Genomic DNA, 27,834 nt, shown 5'->3' on the forward strand with positions numbered 1-27,834 from the left:
TAAGGTGGAACAACTATCTTAAGTTTGAATCAAATCCATTTAGTAATAACTGAGATAGAGTGAAAGTGTATCAAAACATTAACCTGAAATTCTAAGTAAAAAGAGGGAATAATTCATGAACTATTGGTACCAGAGTTATGACCCTTGTGCCATATGATGTGGGTGGTGATGAGGAAGAACTATTTTAAGTTTGAAGGAAATCCATCAAGTAATAACAAAGATAAAGAGAAAGTGCACCAAAACTTTAACCAAGTGTGGACGCGGAAGGACGCCGACGCCGGGTCAAGTAGGATAGCTCTCCATACGAGGGTTGATCCAGAAAATCGCGAACTTTTTTTGTTATTTCGAAAGTAAGCAACGCATCAAATAATTATTTCAAGTGGTGTTATTTCAATGTATACTCGACAGGACTAAAGAGTTTGAAATTAAGTATCTGTCATATTATTTGAGTATTTTTTAACTAATGGACGGCAATCAGTGCTAGTTGGCGCACACTTAGTTTTCCCTCTACAAAAAGAAGCGGCTTCCTTTTAAATTCATGTAACTTTCCTGATATACATCTCACACGATTAAAGTTTATATCGTCGTTAATGGCAACATATGGTGCATAATTATTTTGCACTTCAAGTCTTTGACATCACTTACATTAAAATGGTGATGTAATTTTGAAGGTAACGGTCACAGGTATATTCAGAAATGACAACATCAGATAAGTTTGCGGCGCAGAAAGTATTAAACGTATTTTGTCGCCCTCTCTTTGAATCACTCACCCAACCTTCCTTCAAACGTTTGTGCAACGTAAAGACAAGTGTCCTGCTAACATCTGCTCGACTTCCAGAATTTCCCATGTCCTGTTTTGTTTGTGAAGGAGTCATAGTGCGACCTACACAACATTTTATTAATACTTTCTGCGCCGCGAACTTATCGGACGTCGCAATTTCAGAAAGTGCGTGGGACCATTACTTTCAAAACTACATCACCATTTTAAAGCAAGTGATGTCAAAGACTTGAAATGCAACATAATTACGTGTCACACGTTGCCATTAAAGATGATATAAATTCTAATCCTATGAGATATATATCGAGTAAGTTACATGAGTTTAAATGGAAGCCACTTCTTTTTGTAGGAGGAAAACGGAGCGTGCGCCGACTTGCACTGACTGCAGTCCATTCTTTAAATAATACTCAAATAATATGAGACATATTCAATTTTAAGCTATATTATAAGTTTTTTGGTTAGAATACTGAAAACAGTATGAACACTTATGCCAAGCATCTTACACTGGATGTGCACTGTAAGTAGTTGGTCTTTATCTAAGGTGTCATAGATTGACGTTAACATCGAATCACCAATGTTTTACTTATGTCTGCCATGTCCTTATCAAGCCATATTTTTGATGCATGTCGCCTTGACCTGTTGCTGCACTTTGGCATATTTACAGGTAAAAAGGTGAACTATCAGTAGGTACATTAACAATCAAATTCAAATCATGACAGATGAAAAAGCGACTATGCCTACGCTATTTTTGAACAGCCCTTGTACCACAATACAGAATGAGGATAACAAAGTTACTGTCCAGACAAGAAAGCACAGTATCTATGACCCTTATAACCCCTCATGCATTTATCACTCAGATAAATTCTGTGCTTAAATACTTGTACCAATTTCAAATAAATTTAGACTTTAAGGGTAACAAATTTATCATAATATGGCATTGACAAGTAAGTGCAATATTTTAAGACTCTTTTGAAACAAGACTCGACTCTTTTGACACAAGACTCTTTTGACACTTCTTGACTTTGAAAATTATACTAAGAATGACAGCATTGAACTTCAAAATGTTGTTATCAGTACTTGGAGCAAGTTTAAACAAGAGGGCCATGAAGGCCCTGTATCACTCACCTGACCTATTGACCTAAAGATCAACAAGATTAACATTCTGACCAAGTTTCATTAAGATCTGGACATGAATGTGGCCCTAAAGTGTTAACTAGCTTTTCCTTTGATTTGTCCCGGTGACCTAGTTTTTGACCCTACATGACCCAGATTCAAACTTGACCTAAAGATCATCAAGATTAACATTCTGACTAAGATTCATGAAGACATATCATAATGTGGTCTCAGAGTGTTAACAAGCTTTTCCTTTGATTTGACCTAGTGACCTAGTTTTTGAACCCACCTGATCCAGATTTGATTGTGACCTACAGACCATCAAGATTAACATTCTGACCAAGTTTCATTAAGATATGGTCATAAATGTGGTCTCTACAGTGTTAACTAGCTTTTCCTTTGATTTGACCCGGTGACCTAGTTTTTGATTCTACATAAACCAGATTCAAACTGGGCCTTGAGACATCAAGATTAACATTCTGACCAAGTTTCATGAAGATATAGTCATAAATGTGGCCTCTACAGTGTTAAGAAGCATTTCCTTTGATTTGACCTGGTGCTCTAGTTTTTGACCCCAGATGACCCAATATCAAACTCGTCCAAGATTTTATTGAGGGTAACATTCTGACCAAGTTTCATTAAGATTAGGCCAAAATTATAACGTCTAGAGTGTTAACAAGCCTTCCTTTGATTTGACCTGGTGACCTAGTTTTTGACCCCAGATAACCCAATATTGAACTCATCCAAGATTTTATTGAGGATAACATTCTGACCAAGTTTCATTAAGATTGGGCCAAAATTGTGACCTCTAGCGTTTTAACAAACTTTTCCTTTGATTTGACCTGGAGACTTAGTTTTTGAACCCAGATGACCCAATATCAAACTTGTCCAAGATTTCATTGAGAGTAACATTCTGACCAAGGCAAGTTTCATTAAGATTGGGCCAAAATTGTGACCTCTAGAGTGTTAACAAGCTTTTCCTTTGATTTGACCTTGTGACCTAGTTTTTGACCCCAGACGACCCAAGATCGAACTTGTCCAAGATTTAATTGAGAGTAACACTCTGAACAAGTTTCATTAAGATTGCCTCTAGAGTGCTAACAGTCAAACTGTTGATGCCGCTGCTGCCGCTGCCGCCGGACGACGGACACAGGGCAATCACAAAAGCTCACCTTTGAGCACTTCGTGCTCAGGTGAGCTAAAAAACCACAGGGCCTGGACAAGGTACCTGGACAAAGACAGTAAGACATGGGGAGGACTTAATATGGCTTCTGCTAAAAGGTAGGGCCCGAAACAATTACTGTCACTATTATTCTAACATAATTACTTGCATATGTCTTTAACAGTAAAATAAAGTAACCAAAAAACACTTGGTACTTGTGTGTGTGTGTGTGTGTGTGTGTGTGTGTGTGTTCGGGTTTAATGTCTTTTTCAACAATTTTTCAGTCATATAAATGATGGTGTCTACTTGTAACAGTGAGCACAATGCCCATCTTTATAGCGCTGCCTCACTAGAATATCACGCCGTAGACACGTGGCAATATTGATACCCCACCCAGTCACATTATACTGACACCGGGCTGACCAGTCCTAGCATTATTCCCTTAATACTGAGCGCCACTTGGTACTTGTGGACATCAGTCTACTAAAATAAGAGGAGTGAGTTCAATGAACTAGAATTCCTTGAAATAACAATGATCTTTTTGACTCTTATCATGCAGGACGGGATTAATTCTGCCTTTGCGACCAGTGTAGATCATGATCAGCCTGCACATCCATGCAGTCTGATCATAATCTACACTGTTTGCTATTCAGTCGGTATCTTTTTGGTAAGCATCCCTTTTAACAGTTAATGGTACTGTCCAAATTGAAAGATGGACAAGTTCATTATAGAAATTTATCAGGGTAAGAGTTAAAAGAAGATAGTGCCAATAAACAGACAGACCTTGGAAAATGTATATTTTATTCTGCTGGTCTAAAATACATCTCTAACACAAACACATACATGGGTTTCATTAATCTATCTGCAAGACAGCAAATGCTTGCTTGACTATTCGAATTGTTGTCCTAAAAGCTGGAATATTACCCTAAATGTTAAAATAGAGTATAGAGTTTCAATCCAGTATCAGATAGTAACTTACATACAAAACTTTAACCAGGATTTTCTTAGTCCAAAACGGGGAATAATTTGGCCAATATGCATGTCAGAGTTATGGGACTTGATGCTATTACCTAGTTTTATAACCCAAAGGACACATGTGAAGTTTCAATTCAATACCTGCATTAGTTTTGGAGACAGTAACTTGCATGCAAAACTTAACAAGGATTTTCTAAGTCCAAAAGGGGACATAATTTGCCCAAAATACAAGTCAGAGTTATGGGACTTGACCCAGTGAGGTTGTAAGTTAACACAGAAAAAGAAAAAAATAAGTTTCAAAGCTGTATGTCTTTAAATGATAGCAATATGTACTTGCACGCAAAACTTTGACCAGAATTTTCTAAATTCAATAGGGGGCACAATTCAGTCGAAATGCATGCCAGAGTTATGGCTCTTGATACTATCTCCTAGTTTTATAACCCCGAAGACACACGTGAAGTTTCAATTCAATATCTGCATTAGTTTTGGAGATAGTAACTTGCATGTAAAACTTTAACCAGGATTTTTTTGAGTTCAAAAGGGGGCATAATTTAGCCAAAATACAAGTCAAGAGTTATGGGACTTGACCCAGTGAGGTTGTTAATTGACCTAGAAAAAGAAAAAAATAAGTTTCAAAGCTATATGCCTTAAAGTAATAGCTATATGTACATGTATGCAAAACTTTAACCAGGATTTTTTAAGTCCAAAAGGGGGCATAATTTGGCCAAAATGCATGTCAGTGTTATGGCTCTTGATACTATCTCCTAGTTTTATAACCCCAAAAACACATGTGAATTTTCAATTCAATATCTGCATTAGTTTTGGAGATAGTAACTTGCATGTAAAACTTTAACCAGGATTCTCTAAATCCAAAAGAGGGCATAATTTGGCCAAAATACATGTCAGAGTTATGGTACTTTACCTTATGAGGTTGGTAATTGACCTAGAAAAAGAAAAAATAAGTTTCAAAGTTATATGCCTTTAAATGATAGCCATATTTATTTGCATGCAAAACTTTTACCAAAGTGTGACGCTGACGCCAGAGTGAGTAGAATAACTAGACTATTCTTTGAATAGTCAAGCTAAAAATGTGATAACAAAATTAACAAACCAGGAAATGCAGAGACAATGATGATATCCACCATGTCATCTCTAGAGAGTCGCGTTAAATCTCCAGAGAGTAACTCAATCTTGCATGGTCCACTGCGTGTCCACAGTTCTATCACATCTTCTGGTCGACCCTGGAGGTCAGACATCCTGGCTGGTAGTGTACCACTTATGTCCTATCATAAATATCAGGAAAACTTCAATCATTAATTTTAAGAGCATTAATCAAAATTTTTACTGACATAATGCACTGCTGACATGTTTATCACAGCTGTAACAGACATGATGTGATTGTGATGCTGACCTTTTTATCACAATTGTAACAAACAAAATGTGCTCAAGACTACCACTTAAATTTTACTAATCTTAGACCTTTGCTAGGGGTGTTAAACAATTGAAAAATTGAATATATTCCATTGAACTGAAGAGGGATTAGGTGCTATAAGCCTTTATTTTAATTTCCTTCTTGTTTTTCTTGACATTACCCCTAATGAAGGGGAGAAAATTATTTGCTTCTGATGTATATATGGCCTGACCAGTCAAAATCCTCAGAGATGATACCCTAAGACATATAGCAGTATCAGTGCTGCAATCCATCCATTCATCCATCATCCATCATTTTTAGCTTATTTTCATGCTAAAGTTATTTTCTCAACTGAATTTGACCCAGCTAAATTTCTTTTGCTGTCTATTTTCTTATCATTGGTGCAAGAAAAGGTATATGCCTCTTTCTCATAATTCCGAGCCTTCTCATTGATCCGAGCCTTTGGAAAATTTTTACTTGCAAGCATTTTCCTGTTTATAAATTTTTAAACATGTTATGGCAACCCTGTAACAGCTGAAAATGAGTGAAAAGAAAATAGTATTATTCACATTAAAAGCAAATGCATCACTTGGGGTAATACATTTTAGGAAACAGTATTCACTTGTAAAAATGTTACATTTGCAAACACATTTGCGTACCTGTTTTTCATTTAAAAAATTACTTTTTCAAAAATGGTATTATTTTTGAGAGCTGGCTGTTTCAGAGTTAGGCATTTTGGCAGGGCTACCAGATGCTGGATATACTAAAGGGCATATTGCACCCATTATGCACATGCATAATGTAAAAATTTCCATGTATGTTTGCCAAAACATAAATTACTAAATTATAGCATCTTTTAGTAGGCACTAATGTCCGAAGTCCCTTGAATTATATACTACAAAATGCGTCAGAATGCACCATTTTTTATCTAAGTCTCCAAAATTTCACAGGGATACCTCTTAGTGGTTAAAATCTTTAAAATATTGACCTTTTAAGTGTCCTAAGTCCCCTTGAATTATATGCCACAAAACACGTCAGAATGCCTCATTTTTTATCCAAGTCTCTAAAATTTCCCTGAAAGACCCCACTGACCACCACTAGTGGGAGGGAACCCCTTCCCCACCCTCAGCACTTTGTGCCTCGTTGTGCGTATCCTTCTTGAAGCTCTGGCTACGCCTATGATACTGAATTTGATACTCTCCGGAAGTTCAACAAATTAAACGTTAATTTAAAGGAACATTTACAATAATTATCATTATACCAGAATAAAAAATAAATGATAAACATGTTCAAAGTCGCTTTACTAGGTATAAACTATACTAGTATACTAGTATCGATACAGAGCGATCTGAACAGAGGGCCAGATCTAGCAACAGAACAACTCAAGAACAAAGAGGGATATCCTTTAGGTACAGGCCTGTCCAGCTAAACCTAGTCCAAGTAATAGGACGTTACGGGACAGCATGATAACCTTTGACTGTTGCTGTCTCCGTCACGTCCAAACTTATTCTGCATATTTCCATTAGGAAATCCCCAATTAAAATCTGTTGGGAATGTTTTAGTTTATACTAATTTGTTTTAGCTCGATTGTGATGAAAGCTTCAAGCTTATTGGAACCACTCTCGAGTCCGCTTCCTGGAAAAACCAGTACTGGTGTCATATGAGAAGTCATGGTCGTGACCCCAGTGGGGCTCGAACCCACGACCCCTGGATTGAGCGGCCGACACCTTATCCACTAGACCACCGCTCCCCTCAAATGTTTTCACGGTACATGTACAAAGTATTTGTAATGATTACATCTCTGATAATATTAAAGCATAAACTTGCCTCGCTGACATTTTATGAATGTATGTTTTGTGTTTTATTTCTGTAATTTAGTGTCATATCGGCAGTCTGCTATTATTGAAACCGGTGTCAGGGTAGATATCTTCTCGCACCTGTCACATAATATTTTCGAAAATTTAAGTTTATGGATTAAATTCAACCCATATGAAGTTTCTACAATATACTGAACCCTGTTTGTAGCTATTTTTGTGGTACTAAGGGAATAAATGAATAAAGGAAAGAAAAAGCAATATTACGTTGCTATTATTTCCTATTAACTTCGTAAACCTTTTCTTTTCCACTATTATTTCAAGCAGAAAATCACTATTCTAGTCCTTGTTTACTGTTAAACCAATCATGTTTCCGGTGCATGTGACCTTCACTTTCGCCAAGGGAGTTACAAAATGTAATTCTAATTTTGCGGTATGGCATCCGACTTGATACAGCACTTCCTGTCATAGTTTAAAATGTATAGGACCCCTAAATTTTAAAAATAAATTTCGTGAGTAAGACATTAACAATTACTGCAATTTAAAATTAACACAGTGGAAGGGTATACTCCATCAAATAGTTGGACAACATACAATTCATTAGCAACTTAACTGTGTCAAATGATCGACGAGGGCATTTAAAAATAACTGACCTACGTTTACAAAAATAGGGTGTGAAACATAATCAGCTTCCAAAGTAGGTCAAATGTGTTTACTGTAGAGAGTGCTGCGAATTGTTGTTCTTGCAAAAATCAAATACCGCGAGACCAGAATCTGATGTAATGCGAAAATAGCAGCAAATGGTAAATATTAATGTTTAATTTATTAAACCAGTATATTATGACTCTTTTGGATTTTTTAACGTCTTTGTTTTCCCAACAGCAAAAAGCATGCAGATACTGGTATAGCCTTACTCATTTGGCTTATCGGGATGACTTATTTTATGATCTGATATTTGATAGTTGTCATCCCTCTAAGCCTTACCCATATCTGCATTTTACTGTTAGGAAAACAAAGACTTTAAAAAATCCAAAAATGTCACAATATACTGGTCAGACTTACTTGCTTTAATAAATTAAACATTAATATTCATGTAGAATTTTTATATGGGTTGAATTTAATCCATGATTTTAAATAAGAGACTTAAATCTTAGAAAATATGATGTGACAGATGTGACGAGATATCTACCCCGACACCGGTTTCAGTAACAGCAGACTGCCGATAAGACACCTGCGAGGCTATTCCTACGGGTCCGTAAGAATAGCCACTTCCAAAATAAAAACTCCGTCAGTTAAGTTATGGTAGCTAGAACTAAGCTAAGCCTAGCTCTTTGCAAATAGACAGTCTGGTTCTTAACCTGTCCTGTGTATACCACTGATATATGAGAAGTGCTCTTTCCTGGGAAGAACCAGTACTGGCCTCTAAAATAGGTGGGAGACTCCCAAAAAGCACCTCTGAAATTTCCAGTTCCAACCCTAGACCACAGGAGTATAAAATTCTATCAATAAGACCATAGAAGTCTATCTTTACAAAAAATACACCCTATATATATAAAATAAACACATATGTAGGGTGTATTTTTTGTAAAGATAGACTTCTATGGTCTTACTGATTGAATTTCAGACTCCTGTGCCTAGACCTCTGGACTAACAAGATACAAATTTTATTCGAATTCCGGACCATTCACTCCCAAGTCTTTTCCTCCCCTGTCTTTTCCTCCCCTGACTATTCACTCCCAAAATGGGAGTGAATAGTCACCTTATGGGGTGACTATTCACTCTCATTTCATTTTTTTCTATTATGACAATTCAAAACTATGCGATGTTTAATATTTAGTTTGGAACTGAATTGTAAATAGATATTCCAAGAATATTTGAATATTATTGCAAGTATGATATATAATATTGAACTTTCATATCTCTAAATATAACTGAACATGGATAATTTGATTAAATGCTATACATTACAATGATATATTCAATGACATTGTACATAATAACAATAATAATTATTATAACAAAGTTAATAATGACAATAATAATAGCCCTTACAGAAGCAAGCCTCTGTGGCGTACATGCTGTGTATTTGCTGTGTATATGCCGCGAACACAGTAGTACGCCAGAAGAGTACATTTTACATACACCGCATGCCGCGTACATGCCGCGTACTATTTCGACGAGTACACAGCATGTACGCAGGAGGTCACTAGTACACTTCAAGTACGCAGCACAGACTCTGAAAATTTAAGGAGTACACTGCATGTACGCAGGAGGGACTTGTACAAGAAAATAGTACACTGCATGTACACCGCAGATACTTTGAAATTTGTGCAGTACACTTCATATACGCGGGAAAGACTTGTACAATTTCTTTTGGCATTTATACTTAGTTTTTTTTTATAGTTAAAGTCTGAAGTTAACTTCATATACGCGGGAGGGACTTGTTCATTTTCTTTTGGTGTTTATACTTTGAATTTTTTTAGGTAAAAGTCGGAAGTACACTTCATGCAGGAAGGATTTGTACATTTTTTTTTTTTTTTTTTGGAAGCAAGAACTTGATTTCCGAGTAACTTTTATCTTAATAGCATAGAATAGTTCTGATTACCGGTATTCTGAACAATGAAACTTTGCCAAACTATTTGCAATGTTCATTTGTGAAGCTTACATCTTAGTGATTTCTGAGCTGCACCTTGCATGCAGTGTAAAAATATATTCTTTGTCATTTTGAATTAATCCTGGAGCTTTCTAACTTGGATAATTGAAAAGCCTTATTTGAACTTCGTTGCATTACATTTTGTAATACATGAAATAATTACCAAGATAATGCCTCAACATACTACGCACACATCGTCTATAATAAATCATAACACTTATATTTAGTTGCATTAAAGTTGTTTCCCCTTGATGCAGTTACGCCATTTTTTTCAAATGTTTACCAAATTACATGCTATAAAAATTTATTTATTTCATTGAAAAGTGGATGAAGAAAAGCATACTAATTTATTTGATAACATCAATCTACATAATTTTGGTAAGGGTAAATACTTATTGATGCATGTCACTTATCTATTTTCTGTTTTTTTCTGTCCAAATGAACAGCATTTGCATACGAAAGTTGGTGGGGTAAGGAATTTACATTATCACAGCAGTTTCGCCACAAGAGTACACAGCATGTATGCAGCAGGAGTACACAGCATGTACGCCGCAGGACTCGGGCCAGGAGTACACAGCATGTACGCTGCAGGAGTACACCGCATGTACGCCGCAGGAGTACACCGCATGTACGCCGCAGGGGTAGTACACCGCAGGCTCATTTGCATGTGAAAAGTGTATGTGCGGCGTACATGCTGTGTACTATTTCCCGCATACTAAATTCCTCCAGCGTACATCCTGTGTACTATGTAGTCCACAGCATGTACGCAGCAAGTAGTACGCGGCAGAGCTCATTTGCATGTCAAAAGTGTACTACAAACGTACTATCGGTGTATGTGCGGTGTATATCCTGCGTACTATTTAAAGCCCTTGATTTCAGTACACATCATGTACGCATCATATACGCTGTATGTACACAGCAAGAGTACGCAGCAGGCCTTTTTCTTCTGTAAGGGAGAGCCCCGTCAAGCAAAATGTGTCCTTATGGTATTTTTTTATTGGTTTTACTTTTTAACGATTTATTTTGTATCGGAAACCGAAGTTTCAGTTGTCTATCATCAGCAATTATTGAAGTATGAATAAGATGTAATTTAATTAAAAGTTATGTATTGTTACTACAGCATCTTTGATGTCCTTTGATGATTTAATGAGAGAAGTGATATAAAAAAATATGCATTGTTATAATAATTATCAATCGCTCATTGAAAAACTTGTTATAATCACCGTTATATTCCCTAGTATATAATCCAAGCATTTTAATTTATTTCATTCTTGAGTATTATTGTACATGCTAAACTTTATTCTGGTGTCATAACTGTTTGAAAAGTGAATTATGAAATTGTTGGATTATGTATTGACTGTAACAGGAAAGTTCATCCGAGCAATCCTCCGACTATCTTACTTCAAAATTTAACCACAGCCAAATATCTGATGTGAACTTAGATCAAATCAAAACAATGAACTAAAGATACCAAAAGCAAGAATAGAATTTTTTCATAAATCTTTGAGTTACTCGGGACCAACAATCTGGAATAACATACCTAATCATATATGCTCATCTGATACTCTTGCAAAATTCAAACAATCCTGTCTTCAGTGGCACTTTTCTCAACCAAAATTACTATGAGAAAATAGTGACTACCAAATTATTTAAAGTTCCAACATATGCAGACTATTAATGTATGTCATTAACTTTACTTGAATATTTTGTTTGTTTATACATGTATATAATTTTATTTAATTTTTAGCTCGACTATTCGAAGAATAAGTAGAGCTATCCTACTCACCACAGCGTCGGCGTCACACCTTGGTTAAGTTTTTCGTATCAGTCCACATTTTGACAAAGTCTTTTGAGATAAAGCTTTGAAACTTTCAACACTTGTTTACCACCACCATGGCCAGTTATAGGCAAGAGCACATAACTCCATCAAGGATTTTGGCTGAATTATGGCCCCTTTTGACTTAGAAATCATGGTTAAGTTTTTCGTACCAGTTCATATTTTGACAAAGTCTTTTAAGATAAAGCTTTGAAACTTTCAACACTTGTTTACCATCACCATGGCCAGTTATAGGCAAGAGTACATAACTCCATCAAGGATTTTGGCTGAATTATGGCCCCTTTCGACTTAGAAATCTTGGTTAAGTTTTTCGTACCAGTTCCTATTTTGACAAAGTCTTTTGAGATAAAGCTTTGAAACTTTCAACACTTGTTTACCATCACCATGTCCAGTTATAGGCAAGAGCACATAACTCCATCAAGGATTTTGGCTGAATTATGGCCCTTTTTGACTTAGAAATCTGGGTTAATATTTCGTACCAGTTCATATTTTGACAAAGTCTTTTAAGATAAAGCTTTGAAACCTTCAACACCTGTTTACCATCACCATATCCAGTTATAGGCAAGAGTACATAACTCCATCATGGATTTTGGCTGAATTATGGCCCTCTTTGACTTAGAAATCTTGGTTAAGTTTTCCGTACCAGTTCATATTTTTTGTAAAGTGTTTGACATATGGCTTTGAAACTTTTATCACTTGTTTAGTATAATAGTCTCTATCTGTGGGAAAGAGTACATAACTCTGTCATCTATTTTGGCTGAATTATGGCCCTTTTTGGACTTTGAAATTGGTTCTGTTTTCATACAAGTCCGCGTTTTGTCAAAACTATTTGACATATGGCTTTTAAACTTTGAACACTTGTTTATCATTATGATTTCCATTTGTAGGCAAGAGTACATAACTATTTTGACTGAATTATGGCCCTTTTTGGACTTTGAAATTGGTTCATACATTGCCATTTAGTGCAAGACTTATCGAAATCAAAGAAATACAGGAACATTGTTTGCCTAATCTATTTATTTATTTTGTCTGAATATCTGTGGAAATATTTTGACCCCATTCTTCAGTCAATTCTTCGAATAGTCGAGCGCGCTGTCATCAGACAGCTCTTGTTTTCTCTTTATTTTTGTAAAATGTTCTCTCATTATTGTTTATAATCATGTTTATTGAACATATTTATACAGTGAGCTATATTGAAAATTGGCTCTGTCAAATATGTCATCAGCTATTATATAATTATATAAATAAAGTTGTTACTCACTTACTTGGGTCAACAGATTTTCCGCTCTGTTTTTTGCAGAATCAATATTTTAAAAAATAATTAGCTTCCGCTGGCTTCAGCTTTTGCAGACTGTTTTCAAAATATCGAAGAAGGCCTTTTTCACTGTTAAGGGAACCTTTTTCACTGTGAAATGACAAGACTTCACAAAATTTATCCATTCTAAAATGTTGATCATTATTGCCCATCAAAATCATATTGGTTTCGAGTGAATTTCAATTTTGACAATTTTAAACTTTTTTGTACACATTCGTAAAATACATGCTTTTTAGTTTATTGAAGTCAGTTGATCATCGCAAATTCAACTATAGTAGATTCAAATTTTGTGTAGAGCAAGAGGCATAAAATATTGTATATTTGTTCTGCAGGAGACTGGCATCGGAATCCGTCGCTAACAACTTTTTTTTTTTAATTATCTGGAAGACAATTCTATATCTTAGATATTAGTGGAATATAGCAATAACAAAGCTGTTCCAGGTTCGATATCTTTTTTAATAATGACGTTACATACAAAATATTGCAAGGATGTGATGACATTTACGTTACGTTATAGCGTGCAAATTCACAACATGCTATTTTTCTTAAGAAGGCTTTAAAACTTAATTATTGACAAACTATAGAATCTACTACAGAAACATATGAAACTTTGCTGTTTTGAATACTTTACCATTCCCGGCGCATTCATCTTTTTTTTTTCTTTCTTGATTCGGAATTTTAAAAATATTTTAGAAACTAAAACTCATATTCATATGTTTATGATATGACCAAACTTCAATAATATAATTGTTTCAGCCAGATCTTTACGTTACTCTTCTTTAAAACCTTATACTTAAAATCTTTCTTACTTTGGCTTAAAGATCTTTTTTATCATGCCAGACAATTTTTAAGTATCATTTCCTCAAAAATTCCTTAATTTTGTTTTTATAAGATTTTTTTCTTTACACTCTATGTTTTGTATTATTTTTGTTGCACTAACAATGATACTTAAAAAAAAACAGTATTGGGTAATTATTCATCTTATCTTACATATCTACATTAAAAAATAAAAGAGAAGTCAATAAATTAATAAATTATTCAGTTTTGTTGTCTCTAAATATAATCCAGCCAATGAACATACAAGCAATAATTAATTTACCTAACCTAACTTAACATAAATTTTGTTGTGTTATCTTATGATAGGGTAGCAACTTTCAATCAAGGAGTGTTAAACAAACACAAGTGATAACTGATGTCTTGTTAATATACAACTAATCAAGAAGGTTACATCTCATGGTGATGAGATAATTGGTAGCTTTTAAGTATACGGAATATCAAAGATGTTTCACAAATTATTTCACAAGGTATAAGGTAATGTTATTACAATTTAAAAATCTATCATGCACAATGCTATAACGACTTATAAAAATTTTGACCAACATGACCGAAGGATTAAAAAAATATTCACATAAAAATCAAAAGTTTTCTTTTTTTTTTCTTTTGATAGAGTGAAGTATGAATTTTGTTAGAATTTTAAGTCTCTATTTGTAGTTTCTATTAAGTCCATTTCAATAAATGCAAACCCAAAAGTTCTCAGCAGTTTAAATTACATATTTAGGCCATCACAGTAAAGTTTTATTAAATAGGTATTTCTTAATATACTGTCTCTTTTTCAATATCCTCTTTATACTGAAAATACTCAAAACAAACTAAACTTGCATTTTCAGAATTACATTTTCAGAACTTATTAATAATCACACAGTCAATAATATATATAAAAAATAAACCTTCATTAATATTTCCAAAGTATATTTTGGATTATCTTTACCCCTTTAAGAAAAAATAATCCTACAAATTTTCACAATACTCAGTATATATAATCTGCATTACAAGAAAAAATACATAAAACATTTCAAAATCATTAATTTTTATTGACCTCCCAATAATTAAAATATAACTTCTAGAGAACAAAATAAAAATGGGAGTGAAAAGTCACCTCTTTAAAGAAAATGGGAGTGAATAGTCAGGGGAGGAAAAGACTTGGGAGTGAAAAGACCTGGGAGTGAAAAGACTTGGGAGTGAAAGAGCTGACATTCGGGTTGCATAAATAATAACATTAGCTATGAATAGCTATTAGCCAGCTTGTCAAACGTGTCACTGCTAGCTCTGACCGCCGGACGACGTTTACCTTGTTGTCACCAAAGATATCGCCACTCGTCTTAAAACAAATAATATGAAAATATTTTCACTTTGTGTTGTTGTTGTTGTTTGTTTACCATGAAGACAGGTGATCTATGAAATTAATGTCACGCGAAAATCACTTAAACTTTTCTCATCAGGTTGCGCACTACTAAATACTATCAGGTTTTCACTTTGGCTATACTAGTGCTGGCTATCATATCTTTGCTATTTGGTCAATTAAGATCTGCTTACATATATCTCAAAAGAATATCACGTTTTTTACACCAACTTTTAATGAAAGTTCTATTACAAGGGGGTGAGAGGAAATGACAGTGAGGGGTGGGGTGAGATTGGGAGGGGTCATGGGTGTAGGGATGAAGGGTGAAATGGCAGTAAGTTGTGGTTTGTTACCTTAAAAAGACGTTTATTGGCTTTTAACTGCATATGAAACCCCTATATACCGTCGGTTTTGATTTACAAAACTTGCCATAGTTTAACTATAAATAAAACCATCTCAGTTAATGCAGAATGTTCTAGTCCAACTTGTGGTGTATTTATCACTGTCAGTTATTTTTTATTAAATCTGACATTACGCTCAACTCAGCCATGTTTGAAAACCGGCGTAATTAAATCGACTCCTACCTGAACATACGCTGAAAGCTCAGGTATGTAAACTTGCAATATTTTTCATGTAGCCTACGTGTTTGTGTCTCAATAGAACAATTCAGCTCTTAACAGTGTTTAAAGTACGGATGAGGACCACGTGTGCCTCCTTCAGACATAACTTAGCCTGGATAAGGCCTTAAATTGTTCAGAAAGCTAGCTTGATGGCTTAATTACTCGCATTAAACAGTAGACGTCTATTTCGGGATTTAACACCACCAAGGTCATCCCAGGTATCTCAGACCACAAGGCAGTCTACGTAGATGCAAGTCTGTGGCCCTACAAGACATCACCTCTGGAACGGAAAGTGCTCATAGACAACAAGTTCGACTATGATGGACTGCGGGAAGAACTATACAAACTCCATACAGAGATGTCCAACATAAAGAATGCTTCTGTGAATAGCCTCTGGACCAAAATCAGACCTGATGAGCAATTACGTCCCACCAAAACTCGATTACACCATGGATAGACTGCTATGTGAAGGCAGCCATCAGAAAGAAGTGCAAGTTGTTCACCAGAATGAAGAAGACTGGCAAGGTCTCGGACATCAACAATACAAAAGAATCAAAGCCAGAAACTTATCAAGAAAGATAACTCCGGTATATCACGACTTTAACACAATGGGAAACTTTTGAACACTGACCGGGACAAAACCAGTATCTTGAACAGGCGGTATATGTCAGTCTTCATACACGAAACTGAAGGCGTCATACCCAGTTCCAGCGGAACACCCTTCCCAGCTATGGACAAGATTGAGGTCAAGGAGGACGGCAATTACTGAAGCACATCAACCCAAGGAAAGCTTCAGGTCCTGACGGTATATCTGCAAGGACTGTGCCGAACACTTAGCACCAATCCTGACCACGATATTCAAGCATTCCCTCAATGAAGGCAAGGTTCCGGATGGCTGGAGACAAACCAATGTTACAGCAATTTACAAAACGGGTTCCAGACAGGATCCTGCCAACTACAGACCTGTTTCATTAACTAGCCTGTGTTGTAAGCTACCTGAGCACATCATTGTACACCAGACACTGACGCACCTTGACTAGTACAATGTCCTCCATAATTACCAGCATGGACTTAGAGCAAAGAGGAACTGTGAAACCCAGCTACTAACACTTGTTCACGAGCTGGCTTCATCACTGGACAAACGCTTCAAACACCGTCACTATGTTATACAAGATAGTACACCATCTTGTAGCCATAGACCAGGAGGACTACCTGACGCCTGCCAGATCCTCATGCAGCAACAGATATCTACCATATCGAACATCAACTGACTACTACAAGTACAGCTATTTCCCAGGACCAGTTGCGGAGGCCCACTCTTTGGCATCGTTTAAGAGTAGGCTGTCCAACCTGACCTTCTTAGGCTACAAAGTAGCTACAAACGAGGGATTTGAGCTATATCGGCGGAGCTTCGCGCCCTGGTACCGCCACAGAAGTCGAACTGGTCATTTCATGATGGTATGAAAAGTAGCTGGGCAACACTTTCACACTTTTTTTTCTATCTTTTTAGTTAACATCATGCATCCTTAGACCGTTCTACTTCTTACTTTTTCTATCAGTTTCTCTTTATACATTTTTTTTATTCTTGCTTATAGTCATAGCATTATCCAGTCTGACAGTATGATGTACCAATGTCCATGTACGAGGGGTGATCGCGAAGTTCGTATAAATTGCTCATAACTTATTTATTTTTTATTTCAATACACCTGAAACTGCATTATCAAAAAGATCAATTTAATTGAGCGAAATAATAATCGGCCAACTATAGCAACAATTAACGGTATCCTTGGCAACGCAACAGGCCCTATCCTAGTCGGCGCACGCCAAAATCATGAAAATGTGTATATCTTTATCAGTCATTCACCTTAAATAATGCCATTTTTACAATTTTCTTAACGGCGAAAATCCTCGAAAATCTTACACGTTAAACGTTAACGTCATGACGTCATTTCGTAAAATTCAATGTTGTTTCGGTTAGAGACCACCAATTGTTTTCCCATAGACTTACATTGTAACATTATGGCGTGTACGGCCTTCCATACATCGAAACATGTATATCTAATTACAAGTTTTTCAAGAACTATCTTAGTTCTACCAAAATATCCGACGAAAAACATATGAATAGTGATACTTTATTTAAGTAATTTTCGTGTGAATGAGATGACCCCCTGTTTACATCACTGACATGGCGGGAGAAATTCGTTTGATAAAACTTTTTTCAATACACATAAAATGTAGCAAATTTTGTCAAAATGTATAATAAAATACTGTAAATGCAGTGAAAAAATATCAATTTTGAAAAAACAATCACTTCCTGGGTTTGTTTACATGACTGACCAATCAGAACGCACAGACGTTACCTTATTCCCAGTAAGTCCCCTGTACTTTTTTGAATTGGTGGTCTCTGACCTTTACAACATCCGGTTGAAAATAGCATCGTAGATGTAGATTGTGTAAAACCGTCCGTCACGTCCGTGCGTGCGTGCGTGCGTCCGTCCGCAGCCATTTCTCATTAACTAGCAGGTAGAATTTCATGAAACTTGAAATAAACATGAACCAACATACTGCGATGACGCCCGTCAAGTTTCTTTTTGGATTGGTCAATTTCCCTTAGAGTTATTGCCCTTGATTTAATGAAAAATGCCCAAAAATGTCCGTCCGCAGCCATTTTTCAGTAACTAGCAAGTAGAATTTCATGAAACTTGAAATAAATAAGAACCAACATACTGCGATGATGCCCGTCAAGTTTTGTTTTGGATTGGTCAATTTCCCTTAGAGTTATTGAACTTGATTTAATGAAAAATCCACGTCTGTAGCCATTTCTCAGTAACAAGCTGGTAGAATTTCATGAAACTTGAAATGAATATGAACTAACATACTTCGATGATGTCTGTCATTTTTTTTCAGTTGGTCAATTTTCCTTAGAGTTATTGCCCTTTAATTGTTTGAAAATCTAAAGATTTGTACATAACAAACCAACTAATTGGTAGAATTTCATAAACCTTCTTTCATTCTTTTCCATAAACATTTATTATAAACATGTGAAGTTGTGTACCCACACCTGGTCACCACCTTGCCTTGGTCAGCCCACGCCCCCCCCCCCAAAAAAAAACTCTTTCTTTTATTTTTTTTTTTTTCAAACCTTCCATGAATATTTATCAACATACAAAAGTTGTACTGTTCCCCCACCTCACACCTCCACCCAGTCATGCCCATCACTCCGATCATGCATCACGCTCACCCTCGCCCCACCCCATTTTTTTTTCATTTTTAAATTTTCATAAATATTTCAATATTTATAATCAACATCGATGATCAATGACAATAATCGATGTTTTGTACCCTCACCCGGTCACCCCATCTGCCGCCCCCACACAACCAAAAAATAGCATTCATTTTCTGTTAAATTGATTTTGACTAATGAAATTATTTGCTTCTTAGTAACATCCTTACTTTTTGCAGGATATATTTTTTTGCCATTCCTGACCACAAACCATTTCGGCGGGGGATACCAATTAATCGAATTTGCTTGTTTATATATGTATTAGCAGTACTTATTGCACTAGGTTTAAAGCGAGGCACAATGCAAACAGTATACATGTGGACTACCAGTACAAATATTTGGAAAACTTGGTCTAGTCAATGGTTTATATTTAATTGGTACTAAATCTTTGCATACCGATACATGAATGCAAACTGGTTGCTTTAGAGCATCACTTCCAACGAAGCATTCTGCCACATACCCCTAGTTGCAATTCCCTGTCAAAAATGAGATTCTATTTTGCATGTAAATTTCTACGGCAACAACCGAGCGCACGTTTTCTAAAACATACCTACGTAACACTATGTCCATTGAACCTCGGTATTCTCAATTTGGGCATGTCAGAAATATTATTGCAACAAGCCTTACTGCTATTAAAGTTTCAAATGAAAGGTAAATGAAGCACGCGCATGGACAGCAAAATGATAGAGCCATTCGATGTCTCGACTAGGAAAAAGTTACGCCGCACTCTTAGCCCACTCGGGTTGTTGAATTCTTCATGTGAGGAAGCCATCCAGTTGGCTTACGGAATTTCGGTGGTTCTACTTAGGTGCCCGCTCGTGATGATAATAATGCACAGAGGGGCACCTGGGGTGCAAAGCTGGAAAGTTGCCATATGACCTATAATTGTGTCGGTGCGACGTTAAACCCAACAAATAAATAAATAAATAGAATCTATAAATCCCGCACGATAACTCAAAAGATAACATAATTTTATAATTATGACTTTTTCTTCATTAAAACGTTTAAATACAGAAAATATTTTTGTATAACATTACAGTTTGCACTTAACTTCTATGATTGACGACCTTTTTGAGTTCAACGATGTATGAGAACCATAACAATCAAACGATAATATAAACATGCTGTCGTTTAAGGATAACACGGTGTAATAGCCATATTTCATATCTTGTAACTGGATGGTAATATTTAAATGGAATCTGGTCACTTTAAAGACATTCAAAATTAAAAACATTTCACCGAGAGTTTTTTCGAATTTTATCATTTTTTGGGGAGATAATCGGTATTGAAGTTATCATTGATGCCTATGGGAAATATATAATTTCTTTGATTATGAGAATCTGAGTTTGAGTTTAGAGAAAAATTTGCGGCAGAAAGCTGCATTATATGATTCTGATACAAATATCAAAAAGAAATCTAAAATTCCCCGTAGGCAGAAGAAGAAAATTTCTTTTTTAGTTTTCAGGGGAGATAACTCATGAAAAAATCAAAATTATCAGGGGAGATAATCTAAAGGAAAATTTTGAGAACTTCTGTCACTATATAACTTGTGTATACGCACCTTATTTCTATCGTTTGACATTTTCAAAGCTTACATTATTAAGTTGTATGTACACTTTTAGTGAAATTGAGGCCTATTACGGGTAGTCATCCTTAAATTAACGTGCGGGAGTAGTACCAACGTCAATGTTTTACTTATGATTTAGGCGAAAAAGTATAAATGACTACGTACAAAAGCACGATCTTAATCTGACCTCACTAGCCAAAGATGATATGTTTTTCAACTCAAAATTATGAAGGGGTACACATTATTGAAATTAACCGCTTCAATTATTGCCAAATGTAACATTGGAAAGCTGTCCTGAATGTAAAACACAAATTTAAAGTAGAAGGGCAGTGCCTCACTGTGTTGTTTTTCCTGATTGTCCCTTTGTTTTGCTGTGTGTGTGTGTGTGTGTGTGTGTGTGTGTGCGTGCGTGCGTGCGTGCGTCTTGTGTACGTGCGTGTTTGCGTTGCTATGGTTTGTCTTGTGTACGTGTGTGTTTGCGTTGCTATGGTTTGCAATGTAGGAAGAGCGTGGCTTTCAATGTTGAATATTCATTCTTGCTGTTTCCCACTTTCGTCGAAACCCCATCCTTTTATCTACCCCTTGCCCATTTTGTTATTTTGCATATGATTAAAATGTACTTGTTTCTAGATTTTTGAAGCAACCCGTCCGCTATATTTTTTCCGTTACAGTTTCTTTTTGTTGCGGGCCTACTTTGCGATGCATGGCTCTCTGTGTTTGTGGTGCTCTGTGTTTCCGGGAAATCTACTCTCACCTTGTTTTTCATTTTTCATTATGAAAACCGGCGTATATATTTTGCTTCAGGGCTACAACTCTGGTAGTGTTGAAGCAGCAGGATCATTAAAACTACTCATTTACTGAGCATGCCATTTTGTCATAAACCATTTAAAAGTTGCGGTAAAGGGATTGTAACTTACATCATTAATCAAATGTTGACATGATGTCCAATGTGAAAATGAGCGACACTGAATTATTCGTACTCAACATAAAGCATTAATGATTTCCTTCCGGTTCATTTTCAAGTATCCAGCATATTTTTGAGTATCTTATACATCAAGGGAAAAGTGATCACAACATCTTGTCGTCGAGTGTTTTTTTACCAGTCTGAATAAATGTTAGTTGTGGGTCACCAAATGAACATTCTCAAAGTCGGACCAGTAGTTTAGGAGGAGATATCATTTGACGAGATTTCTTTGTTTTAGTTCAGACGGGCTCGAACGGAACCGTTCGTACAACTTTAGAAGGGGACCATCCACTCTAAATCTAAATAAACATTCATCAAATAGGTTCAGAGAAAATATCGTTTAAATCAAAATGTGAATGAGTGTACAAATGTGCATTTTTTGTTTTTTTAGCTCACCTGAGCACGAAGTGCTCAAGGCGAGCTTTTGTGACCACCCAGTGTCCGTCGTCAACAAAGAGGTCACAATTTAGGCCCAGTCTTAATGAAACTTAGTCAGAATGTGCCCTCAATAAAATCTTGGACGAGTTCGATATTGGGTCAACTGTGGTCAAAACTAGGTCACCAGGGTAAATCAAAGGAAAAGCTTGTTAACAGTCTAGAGGCCACATTTATGACTGTGTGTTCATGAAACTTGGTCAGAATGTTAATCTTGATGATCTTTAGGTCAGGTTCGAATCTGGGTCAGGTGGGGACAAAAGCTAGGTCACCAGGTCAAATCAAAGGAAAAACTTGTTAACACTCTAGAAGCCACATTTATAAAATATCTCTATGAAATTTGGTCAGAATGTTAATCATGATGATCTTTAGGAAAATTCGATTCTGGGTCATGTGGGGTCAAAAACTAGGTCACCAGGTCAAATCAAAGGAAAAGCTAGTTAACACTCTAGAGGCCACATTTATGCCCATATTTTAATGAAACGTGGTCAGAATGTTAACCTTGATGATCTTTAGGTCGAGTTTAAGTCTGGTTCAGGGGGAATCAAAAGCTACGTCACCAAGGTCAAATCAAAGGAAAAGCTTGTTAAAACTCTAGAGGCCACATTTATGACTGCATCTTGATGAAACTTGGTCAGAATGTTAACCTTGATGATCTTTAGGTCAAGTTCGAATCTGGGTCATGTGAAATGTGACCTACGGACCTACTTTGTTGTTGTTGTTTTTTTAGATACAGCCTTGAAATTTGGATGACATGTACAGTTTTGTAGACTGATCTTAAAACTGAATTTCAGTGACCTTGAATGTGACCTAATGACCTACTTTCTTGGTTTTTTAAGATACAGCCTTGAAATTTCGATGACATGTACAGTTGTTCACACCGATTTTAAAACTGACTTTCAGTGACCATGAATGTGACCTACTGACCTACTTTCTTGTTTTTTAAGATACAGCCTTGACATTTGGATATCATGTACAGTTTTGTAGACTGATTTTAAAACTGAATTTTGTAAAGTGACCATGAATGTGACCTACTGACTTACTTTCTTGATTTTTAAGATACAGTCTTGAAAATTGGATGACATGTACAGTTTTGCATACCGATCTTAAAACTGACTTTTAGTGACCATGAATGTGACCTATTGACCTACTTTCTTAATATTATAGCATCAGTTTGACATTTAAAACATGTAGCTCATATTACTCAGGTGAGCGATCCAGGATCATCATGACCCTTTTGTTTAAAAAAATCTCATTAATACAATTTAGGTCGTATGTCGAGTTTCAAGTTTTTGACAGTTGAGAAAGACTCAAGTTGCCCCTCTAAGCATTATTTTATGCATGGAAGGGCTCTTGGTTAGAACCACTGACCTGATCTTTCGTATGCAAACTCTATGGTTTCATCTCATAAGTCTACACCGTATAGACTGATTTACAACGCTGTTGGTTGCCCTGATGTTTTATCGGCTGTATTTATTATGATGCGCATGCGCTCTTTACGTGTGGCGAAAAGACTGCTCAACAATAAGTAAACCTACATAAAACTAACATTATATTACGAATCATTTTTCAACAATAAAGAAGATTTTGATCACACATTTTATTATACAGAATGCCAGGAAAGCCAGCTTTATTCTTATTTTCGTCAGAAAAGAACAAGCAATCCCAAGTCTAGATCCACTTCCAAAACAAATATAAAACTTGTTCCTTACCTTTGAAAATGTCATAGTTTCTTTCGTTTTATCTGTCAAAGGAGTTTTTTCTTCAAACTTAAATAGCTGTTGTATATATTTTTCTCCGACTTGAATGACATCTATTATAATTTCTTAGGGGACGCGGCCCCTTGTCACTGAAGTTGCTGTTTTAAGCAATATACGGGAACTAATTACGCAACTATTATGCAACATACGTGATAAACATAGGTCACTTTGGTCATCAAGACCATAAAAGTGGACCTGTTTGTAATTTCGAGGATGTCACCTAATTAGACCGGATTTTTCATGCACGCTGCACATCGACACCTACCTACATCCCATGTTTGAAGTCAATACCTTGAATGGTAAATAAGTTATGCTCAGGACACGAAATATGACAGCCAGATTTGACCTTTGAGCTCAGTTTGTGACCTTGACCTTTGACTTACAGATCCGGTTCATGTACTCTGTACATTGTCTCATCACCACCTATCTACATGTCAAGTTTGAAGTCAATACCTTGCATGGGTATTTGCTTATCCTCAAGTGCTCTGCAGATTGTCTCATATCAACTGTCTATATTCCAAGTTTACAGTCAATACTTTTAATGGTTATTAAGTTATGCTCCAGACACAAATTAAGACGGACGTACAGATGCACGTGCCATCACATAATACATCCAGTACTCCCAAAACGGGCGTATAAAAACATTTATAGCATATTTATCTTGTGTTATGAAAAAAAGTTTTTTAATTTTTGCTACAAAGCAAAGCAAACAGAATAAATAAACTGTGAAGTTTCTTTAGAAATGGCATGGCCATTTAGCAGCTTTTCTGAATTTTACTATCGAAGACTACTGAAATCTAATTGATAAGCGGAAACTTTGCAGGTTGCCCAACACGACAAAAATTTTAAAATGTTGCAGGTCCGATTTGATTGCGCCTGTTCATGGACGATTGTGGAAATGCATGCTCACATTCACGCCTTCTGCAACAAGGAGTTATATGAAACTATAAACATATTGAGACGTTGTTCACAGAATTTTTCAAACTCTATCAGGTGAATTATGAAAAGAGAATATGTTCGGAATATTTTGAGACACACCCATGATTAGTGTTCAGCCTGTTATTAGTTGGATGGTCCTCTCTTCCCTTTGACTGTGTTTGACAAAACCGGCGAAATACTCTATGATATGTAGCCCTTAAACTTGAATTCTGACCTTCTTTCGTCACTTCTCTTGGTGTTATGATTACATGCGGTTATCGTCCTGCATGTTTGTTTTTTTATATATATCTTCACACGTTTTATTTTATCGTTTTCTTTTCGTGTCCCTTGTTATCATTAGGTAAAGGATTCACCTGGTGGGGATTACTTTTATTTGTACTTTCCTGTAACTTGGGTAGATGAGATATAACAAGAGCTCGTAGAACACAAAATGCTCCCCCCACCCCTTAATGCATTCTGTAACTGCACAAGGAACAGGAATTATCTGATCTGCACTGGACGTTCGACGTACTGACCTCAAATCAATAATTATGAGTCATTTACCAGTCATAAGAGACTTCCGTATCAAATGTGATCTTAGACCAGAGCATTTACCAGTTACTTGGCAACAAAATTTCTACTGTTCTGGGTCACTGACCTTGACCTTTGACGTAATGACCTAGGCTCAAGTGTTCTCGATTAATCGTCCGGAAACGGTTTAACTGTTCCAGGTCACTGTGACCTTGACCTACTGACCTCAGAATTAATAGGGATCCTAGGCCCAAGTGGTCTAAAGTTGTCGTCTGGAAACGGTTTAACCATTCTGGGTCACTGTGACCTAGACCTTTGACCTCAAAATCAATAGGGATGCTATTGGTCATTATAAACCTCCCCATCAATTTTCATGACACTAGGCCCAAGGGTTCTCGAGTTCACATGATCAACTGACCGTATATCACTGGTCACGTGTCCAGAAGCGGTTTAACTATTCCGGGTAACTGTGACATTGACCTACTGACCTCATAATTAATAGGGGTCATCCGTGGTCATGAACAGCCTCCCTATTAAGTTCGTGATCCTAGACCCAAGCAATCTGAAGTTACCGGACGGAAACGTTTAACTGTTCCGGGTCACAATGTGACATTGACCTTTGATCTACTGACCTCAATATCAATAGGGGTCATCTGCTGGTCATGATCAACCCCTATTAACTTTCATGATACTAGGCCCAAGGGTTCTTGAGATACCTATAGGTAAGGGAGATCACTGCATAGAAGATTGAAGAAAAGAACTATTATTTTATTAGTCGGATTTCTTTATTACTAAAGTATCATCTTCAGACACTTATGCGGCATTATCTTTAATTTAACACATTGAAATGCACAGCAACCGAAAACTGCATGCTTTTATAAAACATTCACCAAAATCACACTGTGCAATAAGATGCGCATAATGCCACTTTAATTAAGTTTCAATCTATTCTAACTAGTGGTTACTAAGACATCAGATTATAATCAAACCTTATCCAACATCGTAAAGTCGAGCTGAAATTTGCATAGTCGAAAAAAAAACATAACTCTGTACAAACAGAAACAGAGTTGTGTGAGATTATGACACACAGTGAACAAGAGCCTGAAGCATCAATCCATTCCGACCAATAATTATTATTGAGATATCTGCTTACATATGAAATCTAATCCGGTGGCGGACAACGAAGCTAAGTGTAATCGCTACAACATTTCTTTGTAAAGTCAAGCTACAAATATGTCCAGTGAAATGTCATAATATCAGTATCATGAAACAGTATGATGAAATAGTTCACAGAAGTCGGTGGAACATGTGGCTTGAATAAAATATCATTGCCAGAACAATCCTAACAGAATCCCTCCTCCTCCAGCGTAACTTTCCCTGTTCTATCAATCACGTGTCGTTGCCCACTGCCTCCTACTACGCGAATCCAACTTGACGCCTCTATGCCTTTCTCATGCTTTGTGACTGAGAAACCTCCGTACATGCCTGGCACAGGGTACCAAAATTCTCCAAACTCGTACAGAAATGCCAACTGTGGAAGTGCTTGACCATTTTTAGTTATCAGATCTTCAACTCTTCCTTTAATTGCTTCATGAAGTCCAGCTTCCATCTTTTGTATTTCCTCATAGTTTTCGCTAACTTCTTTAGGCACTTCTAGTAAATTAAGAATTTCTTCACTCATTCCAAGTCTTTTGGCAATATCATATGCAGTTTCACCTTTGGCAGTTTTTAGACATTTTGAAGCTCCTAATTTAAGTAATGCCTCGAAAACCTCTTTTGATGCTCTAGCATGAGCCGCTTGATGTAAAGGTGTGAACAGTTTTGCAGGTGAAGAACTATCTGTTGGAAGTCGACATGTGTTCACCATGTCAGGGTGTGCTTTTATTTCTTTGATCAAGTTTGGCCATGCATGAGAGTAAGAAAGGTCCGAAATAGTCCTGTTTGCTTGCACGACATGGTCTACATATGCATTTTTATACACATTGATAGGGTACTGAGCCTCCATGATCAAGGCTTGAAGAACCTGAAGAATACAAATATATGTAAAGATTAGACTAAAATTTATTTTCTGCACTTACAAGTGGATCTAAATATGACAGACAGACTCGTAAGCATGCTGCATTGGGAATCTCGTAAGCATTCTGCCTTAAAATCCACCATGAAACAGACACAACAAAACATTTTATTTTGCAATTGAAGTACCAAAGACAAGAGTACCAAACGGGCCCAAGTCGCTCACCTGAAGAGGACACTGACCATCTGACCTTGCCTCTGACCAAGTTTGATGGACTGATTAAGCAGTTCATTAAGATAAAAGTTATTTTAAAGTGTTTTTTTTTCTATTTTTAGCACTGGTGATCAATAAAAGGGGCCAAGAGCCCTCCCAAAATTTGAACAAACTCGGCTATTAATTACGCAACATGCCAGGTTTGATAAAAATCCTTCACGCGGTCCATAAAAAGTCATTTAAAAGTATTTCTTTTTTAACTCTAGGACTTTATAATGATTCTACAGACCAA

General features: G+C 36.3%; 2 protein-coding genes across 6 annotated transcripts in view; both read right to left on the bottom strand.

The window, feature by feature from the left end:
• Positions 1 to 15,291, bottom strand: part of LOC123529545 (uncharacterized) — a 50,606-nt gene extending 35,315 nt beyond the window's left edge. Inside the window, exons 1-2 of the mRNA XM_053525080.1 lie at positions 15,187 to 15,291; positions 5,140 to 5,311 (exon numbers count right to left, since the gene is read on the bottom strand). Coding sequence (XP_053381055.1) covers positions 5,140 to 5,284 — 145 coding nt within the window. The 5' untranslated portion in view covers positions 5,285 to 5,311; positions 15,187 to 15,291. The remainder of the gene's footprint in view (positions 1 to 5,139; positions 5,312 to 15,186) is intronic.
• An 11,137-nt stretch (positions 15,292 to 26,428) lies between these two features.
• Positions 26,429 to 27,834, bottom strand: part of LOC123529524 (uncharacterized) — a 29,233-nt gene continuing 27,827 nt past the window's right edge. For all 5 annotated transcript variants that reach the window (XM_045309893.2, XM_053517934.1, XM_045309900.2 and 2 more), the window contains one exon: positions 26,429 to 27,338. In XM_045309893.2, the coding sequence (XP_045165828.1) occupies positions 26,658 to 27,338 (681 nt within the window). In that variant the 3' untranslated portion in view covers positions 26,429 to 26,657. The remainder of the gene's footprint in view (positions 27,339 to 27,834) is intronic.

Source organism: Mercenaria mercenaria, chromosome 1 (assembly GCF_021730395.1).
Source record: "Mercenaria mercenaria strain notata chromosome 1, MADL_Memer_1, whole genome shotgun sequence".
Lineage (NCBI taxonomy): Eukaryota > Metazoa > Mollusca > Bivalvia > Venerida > Veneridae > Mercenaria > Mercenaria mercenaria.